Source organism: Medicago sativa, chromosome 7 (assembly GCF_051527215.1).
Source record: "Medicago sativa cultivar Bolivia chromosome 7, Bolivia_mono, whole genome shotgun sequence".
Classification (NCBI taxonomy): Eukaryota; Viridiplantae; Streptophyta; class Magnoliopsida; order Fabales; family Fabaceae; genus Medicago; species Medicago sativa.
In genome coordinates this window covers 82,123,372-82,147,566 of record NC_140755.1, presented here as the reverse complement: position 1 = coordinate 82,147,566, position 24,195 = coordinate 82,123,372, and the positions used below count along the sequence as shown (strand labels likewise).

Sequence of the window (24,195 nt, the reverse complement as noted above, 5' to 3'; positions counted from 1 at the left end):
AACCTAAAAACTTAAGTGTTTTAAGACCAATATATTAAGTAAAAATTATGAGCATTATACAATATCATATAAAGCTCCCAGAAAATATATATAGACCAATAATATTTGGATACTAGTATAATTTTATTTAAAAAGTTCAAGAAGACAGTGGCATTGATAGTCCCCTTCTAGCTCCATCCTTGCACACAACCAAAACCATGTGCCAACCTAGAATACAAGAATCCAAAGGACAAACAACATCCTATGGCAGCAAGCTCTTGCCGTCTTATTATTATAATAATAATAATAATTCATATTAATCATATTCATATTATTATTGGTCGTCCATGATATTTTCAAGGGTCCTTGGTCATGAACAATACAATTTTAGTAAACTCCATTGATGTCTCTAACTCAATGAGTTTTGCAAGCAGCTTTGCGAACCTTGAGAACAGTTCATCCATGATATTTTCACCAAACCCAAATTTTAAAAGAGGTTCAAAAATAGCTCTGTGGTTTTTGGCTATGTACTCCCCTCTCATTTTGCTATCAACAACATAATCAACAATATCTTGTTGAAGGTTTGCATCCCAACCTATTTTAAATGTCTTCAATGTTTGAAGAGTAAAATATCCTTCTGCCTCAGTCACCTGTCTTACTTCCTCGACAGTAGGGAAATATAAAGGTAAGTCAAACAAGTCCAATTTCTCCTCTTCAACCAAACCCTACAAAAAATAAGGAATATTTATACAAAAAATAATTCCGAAGTTAAAGCATAACTTTATTTTAATTTTGTTATGTAATGCCTCCAATAATGTCCATCAGTAATACCATCAGCTATTGTATCAAAAATACAAAATGACACTATTATAGTCATTCTAAAAAGACAAATCTTGGATTTGGAAAGGAGAACTATTGCTTTAAAAGTTGTGATAAGTTATTAGTCACTATACAATTCTATACATTATAAAGAAATAGCTATAGTTATAAGTTTTTTCTATCCTGTATGAAAATAAATTTCGAAAAAGTAAAAGGAAAATAGGGTATCTGAAGTATGTAAAATGATAGACATTTGAGACCAGTAATGTTTTCATTTTGAAGTGTTTAATTCTTTATTATATGGGTTACCAAACCTTATGTAATTACCTCTTGGACCATCTCGTTGAGTACCTTGCCAAGTGCTAGAACAGAAATAATATCGTTAGTTGTTTCTCTGCCGATAAATGTTAGTACCATCATACCATTCGATGCTAATTCCTCAAATCGTGACTTCAGAAAATACTTGAAATCTCTTTCAAATTGCTTAAAATATGCTTCATAGACTGATGGAGGACTTGTTCTTGACATGTAAATATTTCCCTTGTTGAGTGGTTCCGCAGTCTTGGTCAAATCTTTTGGTGCCTAATGCCATGAAATAATGAACTCTAAATATTATTATTAATAACATCAATTGTGCATAGATGCAAATTATATGGAATACTTGAAAGGTTGGAGTCAGGCACGGATGCACTTGGAAGTAATTGGGGGCAGGTGACTCCACTTCTTCAATATTTTTTTAACTAGCAACCTAATAATTTTACGGTTTGACCCCTCTTCAAATTATAAGTTGCCCCCACATAAACTCATTCAATTCATTAAAGACAAACTATCTCACAAATATTATTAAAGGGATTTGCTAGAACACATCCACTGGTTTTTATGTGGGAGTGTTTTAGCAATTTAACTACTTTTTTAGTTATAATTTGCTAAAATACACCTTCAAAAAAATAAGTGGGTGTATTCTAGGAAATGCATATAGGAGTTGCTAACATACATCCACTTATTTTTTTGAAGGTGTGTTTTAGCAACATTCACCTTAAGGTGTATTTAACAACTTTTTAGTTATATCTTTGCTAAAACACACCTTAATAAAAACTAGTGGGTGTATATATATACACACACACACACACACACACACAATGTCACATACATACATACATTTATGATAGATGACCTCGACCCCACTTATTGGAATTTCTGGATCCGTCCCTGGTTGGAGTGTACAATGAGTGTTTTTTTTCCCTTAATGATTATTGTCACGTGAAAAATATCATGAATGCATGATTGAGAACATGGACGGTTCTAAGGCCCGGCGACCTCGAACACTCGCCCGGGCTCCGAGCCAAATTTTTTGCAATTTTTTATGTAAATCGCTATGAATTTCTTATATAAACCTCTATAAATTGGACAATTTTTTTAGATTTTTTGATTATTTGATTGCAATTTCTTATGTAAACCCTATAAATATGTTGGAATTTTTTTTTTGCTCAAACTTTATAATAATCCTAGCTCCGAGAATGTGCCATAATAATAATACTACATTGTCTTTCTGTCTTTACCGGCTAAAAACCAATTTGATATGTCAATTAGAATGCGTGATCTTTTCATGAGAAAACATTTCGGGATAAATAGCACTATTTTTGTCTTTCCGATATGTAAATTTCAAATATCAAATAAAGCTACATGTTTTTTTTTTTGCATGTTAAGCTTTAGTAGTTGAGTCTATTGTCCACCAAAAGGTTTAAACCTATTGGATTTCACATCCCTCGAATCGAACTAGATTAATCTATGGGTTAATAGCGTTTTTCACCCCTGTAATATAAGTCATTTCCGGTTTTCGCCCCTGTAAAATTTTCGGTTTGATTTGCATCCTTGCAAAACTTTTTTTTCGGGAAAACACCCCTCCTCCATCCAACTCATCAAATTCGCTTACGTGGCGTTGATTTGGCAATTTTTTTTCAATTTTTATTTTTTTATTATTTCCACATCAGATTTTTAATTTAAAAATATTTAAAAATAAATTATAAAAAATAAAAAAATCCAAAAAATCATAAAATTATTCAGTTTTTTTTCCAAAAATTTAAAAAATCGAAAAATAATTTTTTAAAAAATCCAAAAAATCATAAAAATATTCAGTTTTTTTCCAAAAATTTAAAAAATCGAAAAATAATTTTTAAAAAATTCAGAATAAATATTAAGATTTTTCGGAAATATAAAAAAACAGAAAAATAGTCATATTTTTTCCAAAAAATTTAAAAATCGAAAAAAATCAGAAAATATAATCAGATTTTTTTAAAATTAAAAAGATTTTAAAAAATTCTGGAATTTAATTTTCAAAATTACAAAAGAGGTCAGATTTTTTGAAAAAAAAAAATCTGAATTTTTTAAAAAATCTGTATACAAATATAGAAAAAATTCAGATTTTTTATTCGAAAATTTTATACCACAATTTTAATAAAATATTGGGAAAAAAATCATTTCATTCCACAATTTTTTTTTTGCCTAATGATTCTAACAAAAATCCATTTTGGGGCTATAATAAGAATTTTTATTCTCAAATAATATCAGATGGTTTTGCCATCATCGTGGAAAGATTTTATATGATTTATGATTTCTACCTCCTCTTAGGAAGAGCTTAATTATAGGAAAAATGAAATTTCCATGACTTTTATAAAAACCTCTAAATTTGTATTCAAATTTTTTAAAAATTAATTTTTTTTCAGAATGTTTTTTTAAAAAATCTGACCTTTTTTTTTATTTTGAAAATTTACTTTTTTAGTATTTTGAAAATTAAATTCCAGAATTTTTAAAAATCTTTTTCATTTTAAAAAATCTGATTATATTTTCTGTTTTTTTTATAATTTTTTAAACTTCCAAAAAAAATCTTAATAGTTTTTTTATAATTTTTAAATTTTTGAAAAAAATCTAATTTTTTTCGATTTTTAAATTTTTTGGAAAAAAACATGACTATTTTTCTGTTTTTTTATATTTTGGAAAATATCTTAATATTTTTTCCGGAATTTTTAAAAAACTATTTTTCGATTTTTAATTGAATATTTTTATGATTTTTTTTTTAGTTTTTAAAAATTATTTTTCGATTTTTGGAAAAAAAACTGAATATTTTTTTGGATTTTTTTATTTTTTAAAAATTATTTTCGATTTTTTGGAAAAAAAACTGAATATTTCTATGATTTTTTTTTATTTTTTAAAAATTATTTTTCGATTTTTTAAATTTTTGGAAAAAAAACTGAATATTTTTATGATTTTTTGGATTTTTTTTATTTTTTAAAATTTATTTTTAAATATTTTTAAAATAAAAATCTGATGTGGAATTTTTTTTTACACCTGGCCATTTAAAAAAAAATAAAAAATGAAAAAATTTCCAAATTAGCGCCACGTAAGCGAATTTGCTGAGTTGGATGGAGGAGGGGTGTTTTCCGGAAAAAAAAAAGTTTTACAAGGATGCGAATCAAATCGAAAATTTTACAGGGACGAAAACCGGAAATGACCTATATTACAGGGGTGAAAAACACTATTAACCCTTAATCTATTTAGTAATTCACTTTTGACTTGAGACCGTTTGTTTGTTTTTTATATTAATTAGTTGACTTTCTATTTTTTTGCCTAAGTCTCTTTTTATATTGGCTCAAACTCAATTAAGTAAAAATAGGTACGGATCGGCATCTATGGTATGAGTATCGTATATGTATCTGGTATTGTTACATATTCAATACATGTACTTTACCATTTTAGGATTATCAATTGTTCTGAGAGGGTTCTGTTTTTGTTTAAGTTGAGTACTATTAACTCCTTTTTTCTTTGTTGTTATTTTGAGGATTAAATAAGTAAGTGGTCCTCATCCTTCAAAAAAAAGTAAGTGGCCCTCCTAAATATATCAACATTTGATTATAGTCCTCCTAAAATATTTCTTAGGCTTTTGGTCCCTCCAAATAATTTCATCCATGAAATTAGTCCCTACTTTTTAATCAACTCATGTCTAACCTTCATAGTTTTAATGAAATTTTCCAGAAATGTGTAGAATATTATGAGAATCTCATAAAAAATAGAATTTTTTAACAAAACATGAATAAAATATGAATTTTTATGTTTTTGGTGTTAACAAATTCATATTAAATTCATTTTTTGTTAAAAAGTTATAATTTTTTTTGGAAAATATAGTCATAATTTTCTACCAATTTCTGAAAAATTTCATTAAAAAAATAAGAAGGTTAGACATGAGTCGACTAAAAAGTAAGGACTAATTTCATGGATGGAAAATTTTGAGGAACCAAAAGCCTAAGAAATATTTTAGAGGGACTAAAATCAAATGTTGATATATTGAGGGGGACCATTTACTTACTTAACCGTTATTTTAAAAAACATATACTACAACATAGGTAAGTATGAATACTTCTTTTTGCTTCGGTAAGATTTACATGTTAATTATTGGGTTTGAGGTTGCTAACCTGAGATAGCCAATGGAGAGAATAGGAGGAATGAAAGAAGTCGATGTAATTATTTGGAAAGAACCTTCCATAAAAACTCCCTGGTGTTGCACTTATTAAGCATTCTCCAACATTCGATACTTTTTCTTGTTGTATCCTTTGGTGGAAACCAGGGAGTAACTTGAAGATTGTATTGAAACCATTTTCAAAAAGATCATTGAGATAAATTTGAAATACAGGTGTCCCATAGTTTAACTTGAAACTGATTTTATGGATGATGTTCAAGATGTTAGAGATGGCCATAAATGTATTTGGTCCTGAAGAGCAACCTAAATCGGCTATTTTCCAACAAACCATTAAAAGTTTTGTTGGACATCATCAATACCATATTTTCTTCAACTATGGTTTTCACTTGCATTATCACCCTTCTCTGCACAAAATTAATTAGTTTGAGGTGAATATCACATACCTTATATTGAAAACTGAAAAGATTACAAGCAAAACAATTGGACTCAAGTGATTAATGAACTCAATTGGCAAAAAGCTTGTTTTCGTTTGTTTTCGTAAACTATGTAGGATATTTAGTATACTAGAAATACATTTTTAATACTTTTTGAGATTTTTGTCAAATTTTGTTACTTAAAAAAGATCAATTTTGTTGTAGTTGTATATAATTAGGGGTGTTCGTGGTTCATAACTGAACTGTAACTGCACCGCATTAACAGTTTGGTTCAGTTCTTAAAAACCACTTTAATAAAAACTGGTTAATTTTTCAAACCAATCTCAATTCGGTTTAGAACCAGTTCATATCCGGTTTACAGTTTTAAACCAATTTACTTATTTTTAATCGGTTTTCAGTTTTAAACCAATTTCGAACTAGTTTTAAACCCTTTTTTTTGTGCATTTTTTTCTTAAGATGTTTATATTAATTTTTAATTAAATTAAATTTTTTAGGGAAATTAAATAATTTAATATATAAATAATTTAAATGAATAATATAATATTTATAATAATAATAGAGGAGGTGGTGGTTCAAAGTGGCCGCCGGTGGTGGTTCACTGCGGATCTCCGGCGACCACCACGGCGGCGGACGTCCGGTGAGGTCCGTGGTGGTTGGAGACGGCGCCGGTAGAGTGAGGTGGTGGTTGCCACTTATCAATTAATTTAAATTATCTTTTAAATAAAAAGTTATCTAACAAATTGTTGAACTCGTGACCTTTAATCTTATGCAACATCAAATTACCACTACATACATCAATATGATTTATATGTTCGTTATTTATTTTTATATATATAAATATGTTTTGTTTATAAATTTTTAATTTTTCTTAAAATTAAATTTTGGTTAAACATTTGTAAAAGAAAATAATAAAGAGTTCAAAACAAGTTAAAACTGGTTTTTAAATTAAATTTGGTTAATTGAATTGATTTAAATTTGTGGTTCAGTTCATAAACCATTTAATATGGTTCAATTTTTGTGTGATCCAGTTTGATTCAGTTTATGGATATAATTCAGTTAACCACATTTTTGCACACCTCCGTATATAACTACGTTGACGTACATAAGATAATATATACCTGAAGTAAGGAGTTATTTACATAGCTTGTTTCTCCCACACCACCATTCATGTGAAGGACTCCTTCTGTTGACATATTCAAGAAGTTCATAGTATAGATGCTACGCAAGACGCTATCATAACTATGTCAGGGTAAGGCTACCGTTAGTAAGCATTTATAGATGTAGTGTTTTGAAGTTGGGTAGGAGCAAAGGATAAATAACATTAATAGTTAGGTTTAAGTTGGGTGGGAGAAAAGGATAAACAACCTTAATAATTAGGTTATGTTTGAACTTTGAATATAATAAAATATTGAAGGAAAATTTCATTATCAAGATTAAATGAAATTTATAAAAAAAATATTATACATTATTTATAAATTAAGATAAAGGTTAACGAGTGCGTTATATTTAAAGCATTGTAGAACATTAATATAGGCAACTATTTTAATTAAAAATGACGAGCGTATTCTCAACTTCTTTTTTAATTCTTCAAATAAATTTCATTATCAAGATTTTATTTTTTGACTGCATCAAGATCTTAAGAATTATCATGGACGCTCGCGCGTTGGCGTCAGATGTGCGTCATGTGTGTACGCACTAAATAAAAAAAAATCATTGTTTTTAAAAAATGAGGCCATGTGAGGTCAGATCTCCTACATACCTTCAATATTGTCCTAGTTATGTCAAAATGATTTCGAGAATCATATGTACAACGTTGTCCTTCATAAAATTATATTTACGTGGTTTGCACAAACACAAGATTGGTTGAAGTGCATTAAAAAAAAGTATTTCTAATTAAATTTTAAGAATTGAGATTAGTAACAGTGAAGTTAAGGTACAGAAGTGATAGAGATTTAAGGTAAGAGAAGAATATGTGATCAAGTTGAAGTTTTGAGGAGAAAGAAACGACAAAAAGGAAATAGAGTTGTTACTATTGAAAGTAATAATGTGATGAAGTTTAAGGTTGAAAGGCTTGAAAATGTATGGCCAGTCATGAAGCAAAAAGGTACACACTATTCATGTGATGTTTTGAAGAGAAGACCGACCTCTTCCTAATGTCTCACTCTATATGCCTTGAAAACAAGAAAAGTGGCCCCCCAATGTTAACGTTTGCTGGATTCTACCTGCATGTTGGTTTAATAATCTGTTATACGTTAGACATGATATATCAATTCTTTACTAGTTTCGTGGCTAAACATCACCTTAAATTATGTTTGGATATTTTAAAGCGCAATGCTATTTCCAGCAAAATATAGCATCACGATTATAAGGTGAATCAGTAGATTTGCTATTGAGTGCAAAACATGGGTCGAGTGGATGTAAAGTTGAAAAGGCCCACAACAGCTACACTAACAATATAGTTGTTCGCATTGTTTCACAAAATTAGTTTCGTTATATACAGCATTTCCGTGTTTTAAAATAGACCGAAAGAAACTTAATAAAAGAATGGAATGAAGATGAATGAAATATGATATACTTTTCATTTTATTGTTTGGATATTTCATGAATGAGCGAAATATAATTACCGCTTAATTGTTTAGAAACAAAGTTGAATGAATTATAATTTTTTTATTCTATTTTTACTTTTATATATAAAACTTTTTACAAAGAACTGTATTTGATAAATAATATGTAAAATTACATAATCCATCTTTTAATTTAATTTTAGGTAAGAGTAACATTTTCCTTCTTTACATAATCATATTTTTAAAAAAACATCATTAATTCACTCGTGTATAGGGGTATCATTGTAACTTCAAAATTGGTGCAAGCACTCAAATTTTGGAATGGTCTTGCCTGGAAAATACTTGGGTGACATAATGTCACCGTGACATTAAATCTGGGCCACACAAAGGTGTTGTGTTGTGTGACCCAAATGTGTTGTATGTGTTGTGTGGCCCAGATGTTGTGTGGCAATATGTGTTGTGTGGCCCAGATTTAATGTCACGGTGACATTATGTCACCCAAGTGCTTCCCGGTCTTGCCTTGCCTATCTTTGGAAATTGGAACAGTCATTGGCTCACTGCATGTTTCAGTCGTAAGTACTTATGGCAGTGGAATTCTATTATGTTACTTTATGTTATAGGGGTTATATTTCTCGTCATTTCTATGATGCATAAATTAGACAAGTTTTGCTTCTAACACAAGTTAGTTTCTACCATTGGATCAATAAATTTCACGATTAAATCAAATGAGATATGTTGTAATTTATTGATCCAATGTTGAAAAAGACACTTGTGTATAGTGGAAGACCATTTTACTTTTGCATTAGACAGAGCCTATGTTTCGTATTTGCCACCTTACAAAAATATTTAATCATTTACGAGAATAAAACATGCTTCATAGCATGTATTAGTGATGGGTTGAACCCCAAACACAAGGTAAGAGTAGGATGTAGTCAAAGAAATGCTATTAGTGCAGCATAACAGATGCCAAATAATACAAAATAAGATAGAGAAAACAATCAAACCATGTAACTACAATACGAGAATCAGAAGGACAAACATCAAACTATAGCTGCCTTTTTTTTTTTTGAAGAAGCTAAATTAACCCACCTAAAGAAAACAATCAAACCATGTAATAAGACAATACGAGAATCAGAAGGACAAACATCAAACTATAGCTGCTTTTTTTTTTGAAGAAGCTAAATTAACCCACCTAAATTGACACCAGTGAGAATCGAACTTGAAGAAGCTAAATTAACCCACCTAAATTGACACCAGTGAGAATCGAACTTGAGATCTCGAGGAGGAGCACACTCTCAGGTCCCAAGCCAATACCAACTTGAGAATCAAACTATAGCTGCCTTATTTTACCATTTTATTCATATTAATGATATTCTTCTTTGATAAAGTCCAACCTTCATCTTACCATATTTAAGGATTCTTGGTCATGAACAATACAATATTAGTAAACTCCAATGTCTCTATCTCAATGAGTTGTGCAACCAGATTTGCAAACCTTGAGAACAATTCATCCATATTGTTTTCTCCAAACCCGGCTATGAAAAGAGGTTCATAAACAGCCCTGTGATACTTGGCTATGAATTCCCCTCTCATTTTGCTATCGACAACATAATCAACAATATCTTCTTGTAGGTTTGCATCCCAACCGATATTAAAAGTCTTCAATGTTTGAAGGGTAAAAGATCCTTCTGCCTCAATCACTTGTTTCACTTCCTCTATAGTAGGATGATATACAGGCAAATTAAACAAGTCCAATTTTGCTTCTTCAACCAAACCCTACAAATTATAAGGAATCTTAATACAAAAGGCAAATCACAAGCTAAAGCCAAGGTTTATTTTTTTTTATCTACGTCGTCTCATGTAATATGTTGATACCACCAAAAAAAATGTAATATGTTGATCAATAATTACATATACTATCGTAACAAAAATATAGAAATGACACAAAATCTGGGAATATAATTAGGGGTGTTCATGGGTTGGGTCAACCCAAAAAACCTGGTCAAACCCACCCCAAAAAAACCCAAAAAACTGGGTTGGGTTGAGTAATTGGGTGGGTATGGTTTCTAAAAATGGAAAACCCATAAAAATAAATGGGTTTCGGGTAAAATCAGACTCAAACCCAAAAAACTCACTTACCCAATAATGTTAATATTTTTTATCTTTATTTTCATAGGGTAGAAGAAAGTTATATTTCCAAAACATACAAATTGTTGTACCAAAGAAAAAAAGAAGAAGAAAGTAATATTTCCAAAACATGCAAATTGTACCCTATATATTGAAAATCAAAACATACTAGAGTTACAAATTAATATGTTGCACTTTTTGGTTATTTTGATACTAATACAATTTTATGTCATGTAACTTTAGTTTGTTGCAGGTATTTTATGATGGAGTTTATTATTTGATATTCTATGATGCATAAAATTATAATAAAATAAGTTAAACATTTTTTTTAAGAAAATTAAAAAGTAGAACTATTTTAAAACAAAATTACGAAGACTTGTCATTTAATCATTTAATATTAAAAAAATAGAAAAATAAATTGGGTAACCCATTACCCAATCCAACCCAACCCAAAAATTAGTGGGTTTGTCCAAACCCACCCAATAGTATATCAAGTGGTTATTTTACCTTACCCAAACCGGAGTACCCTATTTGATTTGGTTTTGGGTTTGGCCAGACCCAACCCAAACCCACCCACGAACACCCCTAAATATAATGAGAGAAGTTATTATAGTCATTATAAAAAAGGATAGTTATTACTTTGAAAGTTAGGTAGGATAAGTTTTTTTTTTTTTTTTCCTTTTTAAGGGGAATATGATGAAAGAAGTTATTACAGCCATTATAGTAAACTTTATGACAAATTCTTATATGCAAACGAACATAACACGTCATAGTTAGGAACAACCAATCAGAAAATTTTGTTCAATTTAATAAATTAAAAACTAAAAATAAAAATGGACACGTTCTTTCTCTTATTCTCTCACCGTCTCCGAGGAAACAAAAACGCAGCAGCAATGTTGTTTTAGAATTCTTCCTTCTTTCCTCCAAACACCACTTTGGCTCTCAATTCTTATTCCCCACAACCAGAATGTTATGCGGTAGCCCATCACCTAAAGTTTCATTCCTCTCCATTCAATCTTCATTGTTGGGTTTTTTCTTCTGCAACTACACTCGTGTTGTGTACATCCATCATAAGGGTTTCACAATCTTTTTGGTTTTTATATTTAATCAATGAGGATTTCTCAATTTCTTTGGTTTTTGTGTTTAATTTAATTAAATACATATACTTTTGGTATGAAGAATTGATCATAGAGAAGGACACGTTCAAAGAGAAAAGCAAAAAAAAAAAAGCAAAAAAAAAAAAAAATAACACAGAAAGAGAACGTGCCAGTTTTAATTTTATTAAATTAAACAAAATTTTCTGATTGGCTGTTTCTAAACTATGACGTGGTATGTTCGTTTGCATGTAAGAATTTCTCAAACTTTATATCGGGAATAGTATAATCAACATATTAAAACATTTTTTTTTTTGACAAAACATATTAAAACATTAAAAATCAACTTATTTTACACAAAATTTATCAACTGTTTTTATTTTTTAATTCTTAACAAATATGATAAGATATACTGCCTTCGTCCCTAAATATAAGACATTTTTAGTAAAAAAAATTGTCTCTTTTTATAAGACATCTTTGGTATTTTCAAGTACATTAATTAATTTTTTACCAACATATCCATATTTATTTTAGACTCCCTCCGTCTCACAATAATTGTCACTTTACCATTTTTTCTTTTTCTCAAAATAATTGTCACTTTATAATATCAATGCAGCATTTATTATTTTTTTCCATTAATATACCCTTATTTATTGAATTTCATCCAACTTAACTACTCCACTAACTACAACTAATAAGGGTGTTTTAGTAAATGACACTAATTTAACTATCAAAATCAAACGAACTAATCATTTACTTAATAACCGTGCACAAACCTTAAACGACTATAATTTAGAGACGGAGGGAGTATCTTTTTCTTCAATCAGCATTAAATACTTGTTGAAAACATACACTAACTCTCTCTTTTAAAAGATAAAATTGTAAAAACAATAATAATTATAAAATGACATGAACGCTTTCTCTCTCTAAACATTTTGAACCTCTGACTTCTCTCTACACTTCTCCCCCTTTCCTCCTTCATTTTTCTTCCCACAATCCAAATCCAACCACTCAAGATGCAGATTCTAGCAGCGGTGGTACGATGAGACCTTGTCTCCGCACCACCTTCTTCAGCATCTCCGTTCACTGTTCACTCCGCTTTGGCTCCGTTTTGCTCCATTCGCGTTTTGTTTCGTTGCCGGTTTCATGTCCAGTTTCTGTTGCAGCTGATCTGTTTTCAAATCAAGTTGGAGGAGGTGAGATGGTCACATATTAGGTGGTTTCGGTGGTGGGGTGTGGTGGTCCGGTGGTGTGAGGTGGTGGTAGATCTGTGCAGATCTGTGTTGGTTTTCCTCCTTCCTGGCGGTGGTTGTGCTTCTGTTTTGTTCTGTTCCTGACTGTCACCAAGCTGCCGCTGCTGGATTGTGCTTTGGTGGTCGCGTTTTGGCCTTGCGGTGGTTGTAGCAGCGTCGACAGCAGTCTGCGCTCTGCTGTTGGGTGTTCGGTCTCGCATTTGGCAGCTGGAGCGGTTGGGTTTTGGCTACGTGGCTGGTCATCGTTTGTGGTTTTTGTGAGGTGGTGGTGGTGTTACGTGGTGGAGGGTGGTGTGTGGTGTCGATCTGTGTGATCTGATTTCGGCGGCTGCAGATGTGCGGAATATCTTTCATCCACGATTAATCCTCCTTCAACGAACTCCCGGATCGTTTGTCGTTGTAAGGATCGTGGTGGTAATGGTTGTTCGCGTCGGTGGCTGTTTAGGTTCGGATTTTGCTTGATTTGGTGGCAGACCCCCTCCGACGTCACGTTGTGGCGGTGGTGGTGATTTGATTGAGGTGGTGGTGGTGGTTTTGTGTGGGGGTTCGTGCGGCTGTCTTGGTGGATTTGGTGTCGGAACGGTTTGCGTATGAGAGCTATTAATGGGGTGGCTGTCGTTGTTTAGGTGAGGAGGTGGGTGTTGATTGGGGTGATTTCCTTTGGAGGCAGCCTCTGTTACACGGGTCCTTGTTCTCGTCACTAGTTCTTGTTTGCGATTTTGGGTTGTTAAGGTGTTTAAGGTGTTTGGAGGGTGCGTGTCCCGTTGAGCTGAGCCTTTTCCTTTTGATTTGTTTGTTGTTTGCACCATCGCTTATCATGTCGTTTGTCTTACTTATTGTGTGCTGGGTTCCGGTGGGCCGGTTACTTTTGCTTCGAGATCGGGAGTCGGTGTCTAGTTGCAATCTTGTTTGGCTTGATATGGTAATTCTCTGGTCTACCGGGGGTGAGGGTGCCCTTCTGTTTTGGTCTTAAAGTCTGGTGGGTCGATCACTTTTGATTCGAGATCGGGAGTCAGTTATTTGGATCAAGTTTGGTTTTGGGTTTTTATGGTGTTTCTTTCGGTGGATCGGAGGTCGAGAGGTTGTGGAAGCTGCATCATCTTCTGGATAGGAGCTCTTCGGATGTGGTTCAGCTTGGGTGTTGAAGTATGGGAGTTTAATTTTTAGGGGTGTTCTTTGGGGGTGAGTAGTGACGATGGGTGGTTGTGGATCCTGTGTTTACAGTGTTTGTTTTTGTTAAGGTGTCTGTCTTAGGTGATGATGTGTGTTGGTGGGTTTATCTTTGGGGGCTTTGTTTGGTGGTTATGGTGTACCGTCTATATGCGGCACCATTTGTATCTTGTGTCGTCCATACCTCACGTCTTGCGGGGATGACGTTTAATAATATTTGCTGATTCAAAAAAAAATTATAAATAAATTTATTACTCCTTTCAATTTTCTTAATTCCCGTTATTTTTCCAAAAAGACCCTCTAATTAGGGACGGAGGTAGTACTTGTTAATAACCCTACAAATATTGATAGAAATCTATGACCGTTTAAGATTTTTATTTTGAACTGTTGAGTGGTACTATTATAATTATTTCTCATTTATTATCAAATCTCATCATTACCTCTTGGACCATCTCATTGAGTACCATGGCAATTACCCCTTGAGAAGAAGTGGTAGTTGTTTCTCTGCCAACAAATGTTAATGCCATCATCCCATCAGTTGTTAATTCCTCGAAACGTGACTTTAGAAAAGACTTGAAATCTCTTTCAAATTGCTTAAAATATGCTTCATAGACTGGTGGAGGGCATGTACGTGATATGTAAATATTTCCCTTGTTTAGTGGTTCTCCATTCTTGGCCAAACATTTCGGGGCCTAAATGTCACAAAGAAATTAACTTTAATATAGTTAAATTGTTTGTACATTTTTCTTTTAGATAAAATTATGTGTACATGCAAAGAGACTTATTGCATATGTTTTTGAAGAGAATCAACTCATTGCATATGTTTTTGAAGAGAATCTAAAATCGAAATCAATCCCAGCTCTGCTATGTTGCTGACAAAAATAAGAATCTACCTTACATTCATCTAGCTATTAAATGGAATATACTTAGAAATATTGGAGTGTATGAGTTTTTTTCTTCCGTACATGTAAAGTTAAATTTCAAATAAAATTGTATAAAAGTTCCCACGCAGTTCATGGTTAAAGAACTAAAGCAATTAGACTTAACTATCTAATCTTTTTTATCCAAGGAAACTTATTTCTATTTTCAACATTCCCCCAAGTCCAGTTAAATTAATACATTAGGCCTTGTTTGATCAGGGGTAGATCTAGACATTTGGTATATGTTGGGTTAAAATTTCAATGAAACAATAATGCAAACTATATTAAAAATAAGAAATAACATTATTTGATACAATACATTACAATGAAAATCGTCTCATATCCATATGTTGAAAATGAGCTAAAATGCCACCATTGTTAATTGTTAAAAGAACATCTCTTTTTATATAAGTTACAAGACAATTATTTAGCCACTGATCACCCATTTTGTTACATAGTTGACTCTTCACAACTTTCATGATTGAAAAAACACGTTCAACAGTTGCTACCGACAATAACAAAGTCAACTTCAAAAGCTGATAAATCATAGCAAATGTGTTGCACTTATTTGTTTCCACAAGTTTTGCACAAGATGTTGACTTGTTCTTATTCTTAACATCTTGTGTTTTATTTATAAGGGGTAATAGTTATTTTGGTCCTTAACGTGTAAGGAGTAACCATAATAGTCTCTCAATGTATCAAAATTTCAAACTAGTTCTTGATTGTGCACTCCGTTAGTCAAAATAGTTCATAACATTAAAATACTTCGTTAATATTGTCATATTAGTCTTTCAATATACTTACTTATTATCACTCAGTTTGGTGCGCAGGATAAGGAGACAAGATATGATTAGAATATCCTGACTCAATCTGTTGTTTGGTGCACCGACAGAAAATGATAAATTTACCCTATTTTTAATCTTATCCAACTTCTCCTTTGTTATGTTAATCCTTAATTTTTCGTGGGTTACAAACCTGATAGCATAACATTATCAAACGCATGTTTACTATTTCCTCCAAAACCCTTCTTCTACTCCCACCCTACGCTATTCTACTCCATCGTTTTTTTTTTTCTTTTGTCTGTGTGTCTTCTTTCCCACCCTGCAACAACAGTTATTCTTTTGCCCAGTAAATTTTTTCTAATATTTTAACAAGTCACTTTATTTGTGTGCTTCGATCTCTTTTTTTGTTTCAATAATTTTTTTTCTTCTAATCTTTTACTTTCTTTTTCTGCTTCGATTATGTTCAGAACCCAATTGATACTATGCCTTTTTGTTACTTATCTATGAGTGATGCTAAACATCGCGACACAAATTATAGCGAATGCATCTCGAAAGACCAATTGTAATGGTAACCAAAAAAAAAAAAAAAAGGTCCACAAACCATGCAATGCAGTTACAAATAATTAAGAGCTATGCTATTTATCGCGAGAGACTAACTCACGATAGTTTCACGAAGCAATGTGGACATTCATTTTAAGCTCATAGAAAAAAACGTGGTGCATCCATTTCTGTTTTGAGAACGTGTGGACCCCTCTTTCTTAACATTTTAAACAATTACCTTTATCATTAAATTCTGGAATTCATGCAAAACAGCCGGGTAGGTGGGGTAACTAGCTAAGAATACATAGTCGTAAAGCCGTCGGGATAATTTCTTTCGCTCTATTTAGCATTTTTCAATAATTAAGGAGCTTTTTTTTTTCAACCGCTCGGGATGATTCACGAATCATCCTTCCGCTGGAAACAACATTTCTCCATATTTATTTATTCTTTAATTTATGAGTAGTGCTATATGCGAAGGATAAGCACAGTGAATGTCCCTAAACAACATGTGTTGTTTTTTAATTGGTAGTCAAACTTTCAATTTTCTTCTTTGGTGGAAAACATGGGATGAAAATGGGGAAGTTAAGGAAAAAAAATACACCTTCGCTATTTTTCGCGAAAGTTGTATTCGCTATACACAACATTACGCTTAATTTATGTAACTCTAGATGTTAGTTGTTCCTTCTAAAATTGCTACTGTGCATCCTTCAATCTCTTGTTACAATTGTCAGGGCCAACCCTACAGATTAAGAGTCCTAAAGCAAAAAAAATTAATGAGGTCTTTAAAAATATTTTTTTCTAACATAATATTTATATAAGATCAATTTTGTGGAGACAAAAATTTGAATTCATGACCAAGAGTAATTAAGGTATTTTTTAGTAATTAGTTATGTTATGCAAATGTCTGTAATTTATCTATCATATACTATACTTATAACCAAATTAAATTTTTAGTGGCCTTTTTTTTAACCCAAAATTTTGAGGCCTAAAGCCCTTGCTTGGGTTGCTTGGCCCTTAGGACGGCCCTGACAATTCCTACCATGGTGATAGAGTTTTCAAAATAATTGCTACTATGGTGGGTGGTATTTGAAGAAGAGGACAATTCACGACCCTACTTTATTGGCTTAATTGCAGTTTTAACCCCCTAACTTTTTCAAAGTTGCGATTTTGGCCCCCTAAGAAAAAAACTACAAAACCGCCCCCTGAGTTTTGCAACTGTGGCAGTTTTGGCCCCCAAGGCCAATTTTGACTCAGTCTACGCTGACGTGGCATGTAACAGCCCGATTTTCGCTAGATTTATTTTACTATTTATTTTATGTGTGTTATATGTACTTTTATGTGATTATTTGCCTCTGTGTGTATTTTTGGTTGGGAATTGTAGAATTCGGTGTTAGAAGGGTATTTTAGTCATTTTGGACTTAGGGGCATTTTGGTCATTTTGAGAGTAGGGGTAATTTTGTAATTTGGTTGAGGATTAGTTTGGTGCTTAGTGAGAGTTGTTATTTTACTAAGTACTAGGGAGTTGTAGTAATTTATTTTATTTACCGGTAGGTGACCGTTAGTATTACTTCTTACTGTAGTAACATTTTGGGGTTGGAATAGAAATGGGTTAGGCCCATTAAAATGTTGTGAGTTAAATCCAATTAAATAGGACCTATATATACTCTTGTTAGTAGAGAAAGTAGGTTTTCACCAACATTTGCAATTGATAGAGAGAAGAAAAGGGTTTGAAGAGGAAGAACAAGAGAAAGGGGTTGGAGGCTAGAGCTAGAAGATGAATTCATCATCTAGGAGCTAAATTGAAGCTTGGGTTAGAGATTCTTGGTGCTAGAGGTAAGAGGGTTAGGCTTCACTCATAATTTCATAATTTTCCTTTTTACCCATTTTGTGAAATTGATGAATTGAACCTAAATGTTGTAAATTCGTGCATGAATGTTGTTGTTATGTTTGAGAACATGAATTACATGATAATTGTGTGATTGTATGAGAATTAACATGTTGAAATGCATAATTGTTGGTATATTGTGTTCTTGAGCAAATATGATGAATAATGAAGTTGTTGTTGAAAGATGTAAGAATTCATGTTCATTAGTTGTTGTTATTGATTTGGAACATGTTGTTGTTGAATTGATACTTTGGGTATCAAGATTGATGAATTGATGTAGAGGTTTTGTGTTGTTGTTGAAGGTTGAAGAAGTAATGATAATTTGATGAACTATGTGTATTTGATGTTATAATTCCAAATTTGATGTATGTTTGAGTGCTTGGTAACATGTATGACCTATAAACATCTTTGGGATTTAGTTTGGGGCTTTAAAATGATCAAAATGGGGATTTTTGGGTGAAAATGGTGTGAAACCCATAAACTACAGAAGAAATTCGCCAGGAACTCACTAATAACGAAGTTGTCTGGAGCTTTTTCGCTAATAGCGAAAATCTCGCTAATAGCGAAATTGCCTAGAGACATCTTTTTCTGTTTCGCGTTCTTGTGTCTCTTTCCCTCGTTTCTGTTTTGATCTAGCTTTTGGTGTAAACATGAAAGTTGTAGATAATTGAGTTGGCTTTCCAATGCCGTTGGTTTGACATGAAAATGATTTTTAGTTTTTGAGTTATGGGGCAAATACTCTTAAGAGGTCTTAGTGAATTTTTACGAAAATCCGCATAACTATTTCTAAGTCGACCCAAACCTCATGGATTGTTTCTTAACTTTAAATTTATGTTCTATGAGTTCAATTAAGGTGTTTAATGATAATTAAACTATGATGTGGTGAATCTAACTTGTTTTGATTTGAAAATGGAAATTTTTGTGAAAAATGATAAAGTGAGTCGAACTTTGTGATTTTCATGAATTCATCGTATTTGGCCGATGAAATGCTTATGTAACCTCTACTGCACGTATATGTGACTTGTGAGAATACATGGCATAGGCAATGAAGCTTGTTTACTTGGTTTTGACTTAAGTGCTCAATTATTTTCAATGTTGTAATTTTTTGAGACGAATTTGGTAGAAAATGATTTTTGAGAGCCAATTGCTTATGAACCCTTTATGAATAGTTTAATATGATTATGAGATGATGTATGAATGGTTGTTGAGTGATGAATATGTTGGAACAAAATGTGTTTAACAATGAACCTTAAAGAGTTTTGATGATAACAAGGTATTAAAAATTGTAAATTGGACTAGCTAATATTTGTTCAAGTGTACAGGACCATAATTAAAAAGTTACATCATTTATTGGTTCTGAATGAGCAAATAAAGAGCAAAAGGAATCAACAAAAATGAAGCTTAGTGCTTCTGAAGGCAACTCGCTTCTGAAGAGAAAAAGCGCTCCTGAAGTAAAGCCGTTCCTGAAGTTAGAATAGTGCCTCTGAAGAATAGTGCTCCTGAAGAATAATGCTCCTGAAGACAAGAGGTCCAGAAGCCATATCATCAGAAGCGACATCATCAGAAGCTGCGTTATCAGAAGCTGTATCATCAGAAGCTGCATCATCAAAAGCTGCCTCATCAGAAGTCATTTCACCAGAAGCTGAAGATCAACTGGATTTGAAAAAGATTCAAGGATTGAAGAATCATCACTGCAAAAGCTGTCTATTGGATTCAAAAACACAACAAAAGATTAGTGGAATTTTGCAACGGTCATTTCAAAGGGTTTGAAGGCATGTGCTTGCAATTTTGGACGAAAGCGTTGACATTGTACTTTGTACGAACTGTACAGCCACCATCTCCACTACTCTGTTTTGTGTCCACGCTACAAGACAAGAAAACAGCTCCAGAATAACAGCTTGCCTGCATAGATGTTCCTTTGGATAAGGAATGGATTTCAAATTGGTTCTTCATATGCCAACAACCAAATCAGGCAAAAGATCATTGGTGAAAGATCAAGCTTCAACAACGACTCTTTGATGTGCTGGCAATTTCACAACGTCTCTTTCACACCTCTATATAAAGGAGTGAAGACTTAGAGTTTTGGTAATGCTGAACGAAAGACTCACAACATTTTTACAAGTGCCAAACCTCTGCTGAAATTGTTCTGCATTCACTTAGAATTTCTGTGTCTCAAAGTTTCATTTTAGAAATTCTTAAGTCATTGAGTCTGTATCTGATTTGTATTGTGAGCACCTCTGATTGTATATCAAGTGTTCAACCTTAAACAATTTTCTGTGTAATTTTGTTTAGTTAGAAGTCTCTTGCAGTTGTGCTTGAGCAGGGAAGTCTCTTGATTGTGTTCTTGAGCAAAGAACGTCTCTTGCTTGTGTGCTTGAGCAAAGGAAGTCTCTTGCTTGTGTGCTTGAGCAATTGTAATCTTATATTACTCTTAGTGAAATCTCCTTGGAAGTGCAAGGGGGACTGGACTACTTCCGGATTGTGGAAGGAACCAGTATAATTGCTTTGTGTCGTTCTTCTTCTATCTCTCTCTGTTTTATTCCGCTGCATTTAGATTCTGATTACCACTTCAGAAGCTGTCTCACTTAGCTTCTGACCAGTGTATTCAGTTTTTAGGAGAAACGAAGAATTTTCCAAAACACAATTCAACCCCCCTTCTTGTGTTTTTCTCACCTTCAGAATATGATGTTTGGAACTATATGTTGATTTATGTGGAGATGATTGGTGGTGTATATACGTGACAACTATATGTTGCTTGAATTATGGATGTTGTTGGTGATTGTATATATGTTAAGTGGTGGTGAATTGTTGTTGATTGCATATATACAAGTATTGGTGATGTTGGGGTGATTAGTTTGTGTGAACATATGCATTGTAGTCGAGTCATATGTTCATGCATTCATGACTGATGGTTGTGGATTTTATATCCAATTGAGGTGATTACGATGTTTTTGTTGCATCGAAGGTGACGACCTTGAGGTGATATGGCACCACATGCATCTAGATGAGTCTAGTGCATTGCATACATTGTTGGTGGATTGAAATTCATTTGAGTTGTGCATGATGATTGAATTTGTTAATTGTTAATTGACATGATTGAAATTGTGATACGTGTATGATACACTTGTTGGTACGAACTTGGAATGATGATATTGAATGAAATGAGTGTCGTTAATATTTGTGAATATATGTATGAATTGTTCTTGAATATATCTTTCATTTCCAATGTTCTTGATTTAATCTTATATGGATTATGATGATGTAATGCTAACCCTCAGTGGTTTACCACCTGCCTTTCCGTATGGACGGGTAGATGGAGTGCAGGGTGCTTAGATTGTGTGCTTGATGTTGCCGAGGAGCGGAGTTCCTCCTTTTTATGTGCAAGTGTCTAGATTAGGGCTCTGATCTAGGATAGTACTTGCATGTTAGATTTTGTTTTGATTATGTAGTTGGAGTTGAGACATTGATTATATCTGAGAGATGTATTTATTGTCATGAGATTTGGAGATGTTATTCACATGATTATATATATGTTCCGCTGCTATGTTTATGAGACTTGACAATTTATACATGTATGCTGTTTTTGTTTTGATGACGTAACATCTATTTCTAGAATATATTTGTATATTCGCGCGTTTTACCGCTTATTAGAAGTAGGGTGTTACATGGCACCCGCCATTTTTTTATTTTTATTTTTTTGCATTGGGGGCCAAAACTGCTACAGTTGCAAAACTTAGGGGGCGGTTTTGTAGTTTTTTTTCTTAGGGGCCAAAATCGCAACTTTGAGAAAGTTAAGGGGCTAAAACTGCAATTAAGCCTACTTTATTTCATTCCTTATATATTATTAAAATATAATAAATTTTAATTTAAAAAAAAAGATAATTATCACTTTTTTTAGAGTAATTTTATCATTTAAATATAATATATATATATATATATATATATATATATATATATATATATATATATATATATATATATATATATATATATATCATGTCAATATCAAGTATGAACCAAATACATGATAGGATTAAATAATGCTATCATTTTTCTTATCATGTGTTAACCAAACATGAGATATGATAAGTGTTTATCATGTTACTATCATATCATGTCATTATCTAGTTCTTTATCATATCATTTCTCTATCTTATCATGCGCATCAAACGGATCTTAGGGACTATTCTGACAAACAAAGTGCAAAATCAGAGACTATTTTAGAATTTTAATATATTGAGAGACTGTTATGACTTCTCATTACACATTCAGAGACCAAAATAACTATTACCCCTATTTATAAATATAAAAAAAATAGGGAAGTTGGATGTGAGGCTTTAGCCACACATAGCCTTTGAATGGATCTGTCCCTGGTTTGCATAAACAACTTATTTGCAACATATAGCACAAACACTTATCAAATAAAATTATTTTTTTTTGCATATGTTATAAACTATTTTCTAAATATAAATTATAATTTTCTAAACAGTCATCGAGACAAATCCAGTAATATCTTATATGTTAACATTTGTTTTTATATATTAGTAGTAAAATATTTTTTTCGAAGAAGTTAAACTAGCCCATCCAAATTGAATTAGTTATAAAATATTATCAAAGTATGTTATGTGAATAATACATAAGGTCAACCTAAGTCACTTAATACGGGATAGAGGGAGTATCATAATATGATTTACAGGTTTCAAATTGGGTTTGAGGCTGCTAACCTGAGATAGCCAATGGAGACTGTAAGAGGAATGAAAAAAGTCGATGTAATTATTTGAAAAGAGCCTTCCATAAAAGTTTCCTGGTGTTGCACTTATGAAGCATTCTCCAACATTCTCTCCTTTTTTTTGTTGGTAGAAATCAGGAAGTAACTTGAAGATGGTATTGAAATCATTTTCAAATAAATCATTGAGATAAATTTGAAATACAGGTGATATCCCATTGTTTAACTTCAAACTAGTTTTATTGATGATGTTCAAGATATTAGAGATGGACATTAGTGAATTTGGTCCTGAAGAGCAACCTAATTCGGCTATTTTCCAACAAGTCTTTGTTAAACTTTTGTTGGACACTATCGATATCATATTTTCTTCAAGTATGATATGCACTTGCATTATCACTTTCCTCTGCGCAAAATTGATTACTGGGGAATATTACATATACATAGTATTTAATAGACATGATGATCAAAAGGAAAATACATGCTATTGTCTCAAAAGTATAGCTGGGATGACAAAGTTCAGGTTAAATAAGTTTTTTCGTCCCTATAAATATAGTGAATTTCAATTTTAGTTCCTAAAAAAATTAAATTGAATGTTTTTATCCTCACAAATTTTTTTATTGTTTTTTGTATTTAATGGCCATTTTTTGTTCATGTGAATGTCAATGTTATAACTCTTTTATGTTCAAATTGTATCCATATTATGTTCATTTATTATGTTCAACCCTTATAGGTTCGTGTTATGTTCAAAAAATGTCAAAATTATATTCATTAGGGACCAAAAAACAAAACAAAAAATATTGTGAGGATGAAAACAGTTAGTTTAATTTTTTAGAGACCAAAATCAAAATTTAATATATTTATAGGGGCGAAAAACTTATTTAATCCTAAAGATTATGGTATTTGATATGTTGGGGTGCGAGTTTGAACACTTTATATACCCCTCATCTCTAATTTTAGTTTGTTTAAGTTTCGCTCCTTAGTTTTTCTTTTTTAAGGAAAAAAAAATGCTTACTCAAAATATAGACTCTAAACCAGTTATCACTATATGTAGTAATTCATTTTTGTCTCTTAGACTCCTTTTAAAACGTATAAACAAGATTAAAATAAAATGGAATTTAAAAAATTCACCGTTATCAAATAAATATATATGTCATTTTGCTATCTTTCTTTTTTTGTTGACCAAGTTATTACTTTTTTTTTTTTTTGAAGCAATGACTAAGTTATTACTGATCCATAAAAAAAAATCATTTCTATATAAGAAGATAATACCTGAAGTGAGGAGTTATTGAGATAGCTTGTTTCTCCCACGCCACCCTTCATGTGAAGGACCGTTGTCATGATTAACACTGTGCTTGGTAGAGGTGATTTATGAGAGAGAGAGAGAGAGAGAGAGAGAGATAGTAGGTGAGAGAGATCCAAGAGAAATGTAAT

The 24,195-nt window shown here is 32.0% G+C and overlaps 1 protein-coding gene and 1 pseudogene across 6 annotated transcripts; both read right to left on the bottom strand.

Annotated features, from left to right (window-relative positions):
- On the bottom strand, positions 1-6,966 carry LOC146909230 (putative caffeine synthase MTL2; annotated as a pseudogene). The gene is made up of 4 exons (XR_015018921.1): positions 6,822-6,966; positions 5,265-5,673; positions 1,126-1,380; positions 1-704 (listed from the first exon to the last, which is right to left on the bottom strand). The product of XR_015018921.1 is annotated as a putative caffeine synthase MTL2 (transcript).
- Positions 6,967-9,196: 2,230 nt separating this feature from the next.
- Positions 9,197-24,195, bottom strand: LOC146909229 (putative caffeine synthase MTL2). 5 transcript variants are annotated; one of them, XR_015018016.1, is made up of 5 exons: positions 24,034-24,195; positions 22,763-23,184; positions 14,352-14,603; positions 9,510-10,043; positions 9,197-9,356 (listed from the first exon to the last, which is right to left on the bottom strand). XR_015018016.1 is itself a non-coding variant. In XM_085724282.1 (4 exons), exons 2-4 carry the CDS (start codon positions 23,153-23,155, stop codon positions 9,678-9,680), a joined length of 1,011 nt encoding a protein of 336 aa, XP_085580408.1. In that variant the 5' UTR covers positions 23,156-23,184; positions 24,034-24,195; the 3' UTR covers positions 9,197-9,677. The 5 variants fall into 5 exon arrangements, 2 of the variants coding, with proteins under 2 accessions (XP_085580408.1, XP_085580407.1); XR_015018014.1 differs by having other exon boundaries at positions 9,197-9,459; positions 22,763-23,167; XR_015018015.1 differs by having other exon boundaries at positions 22,763-23,167.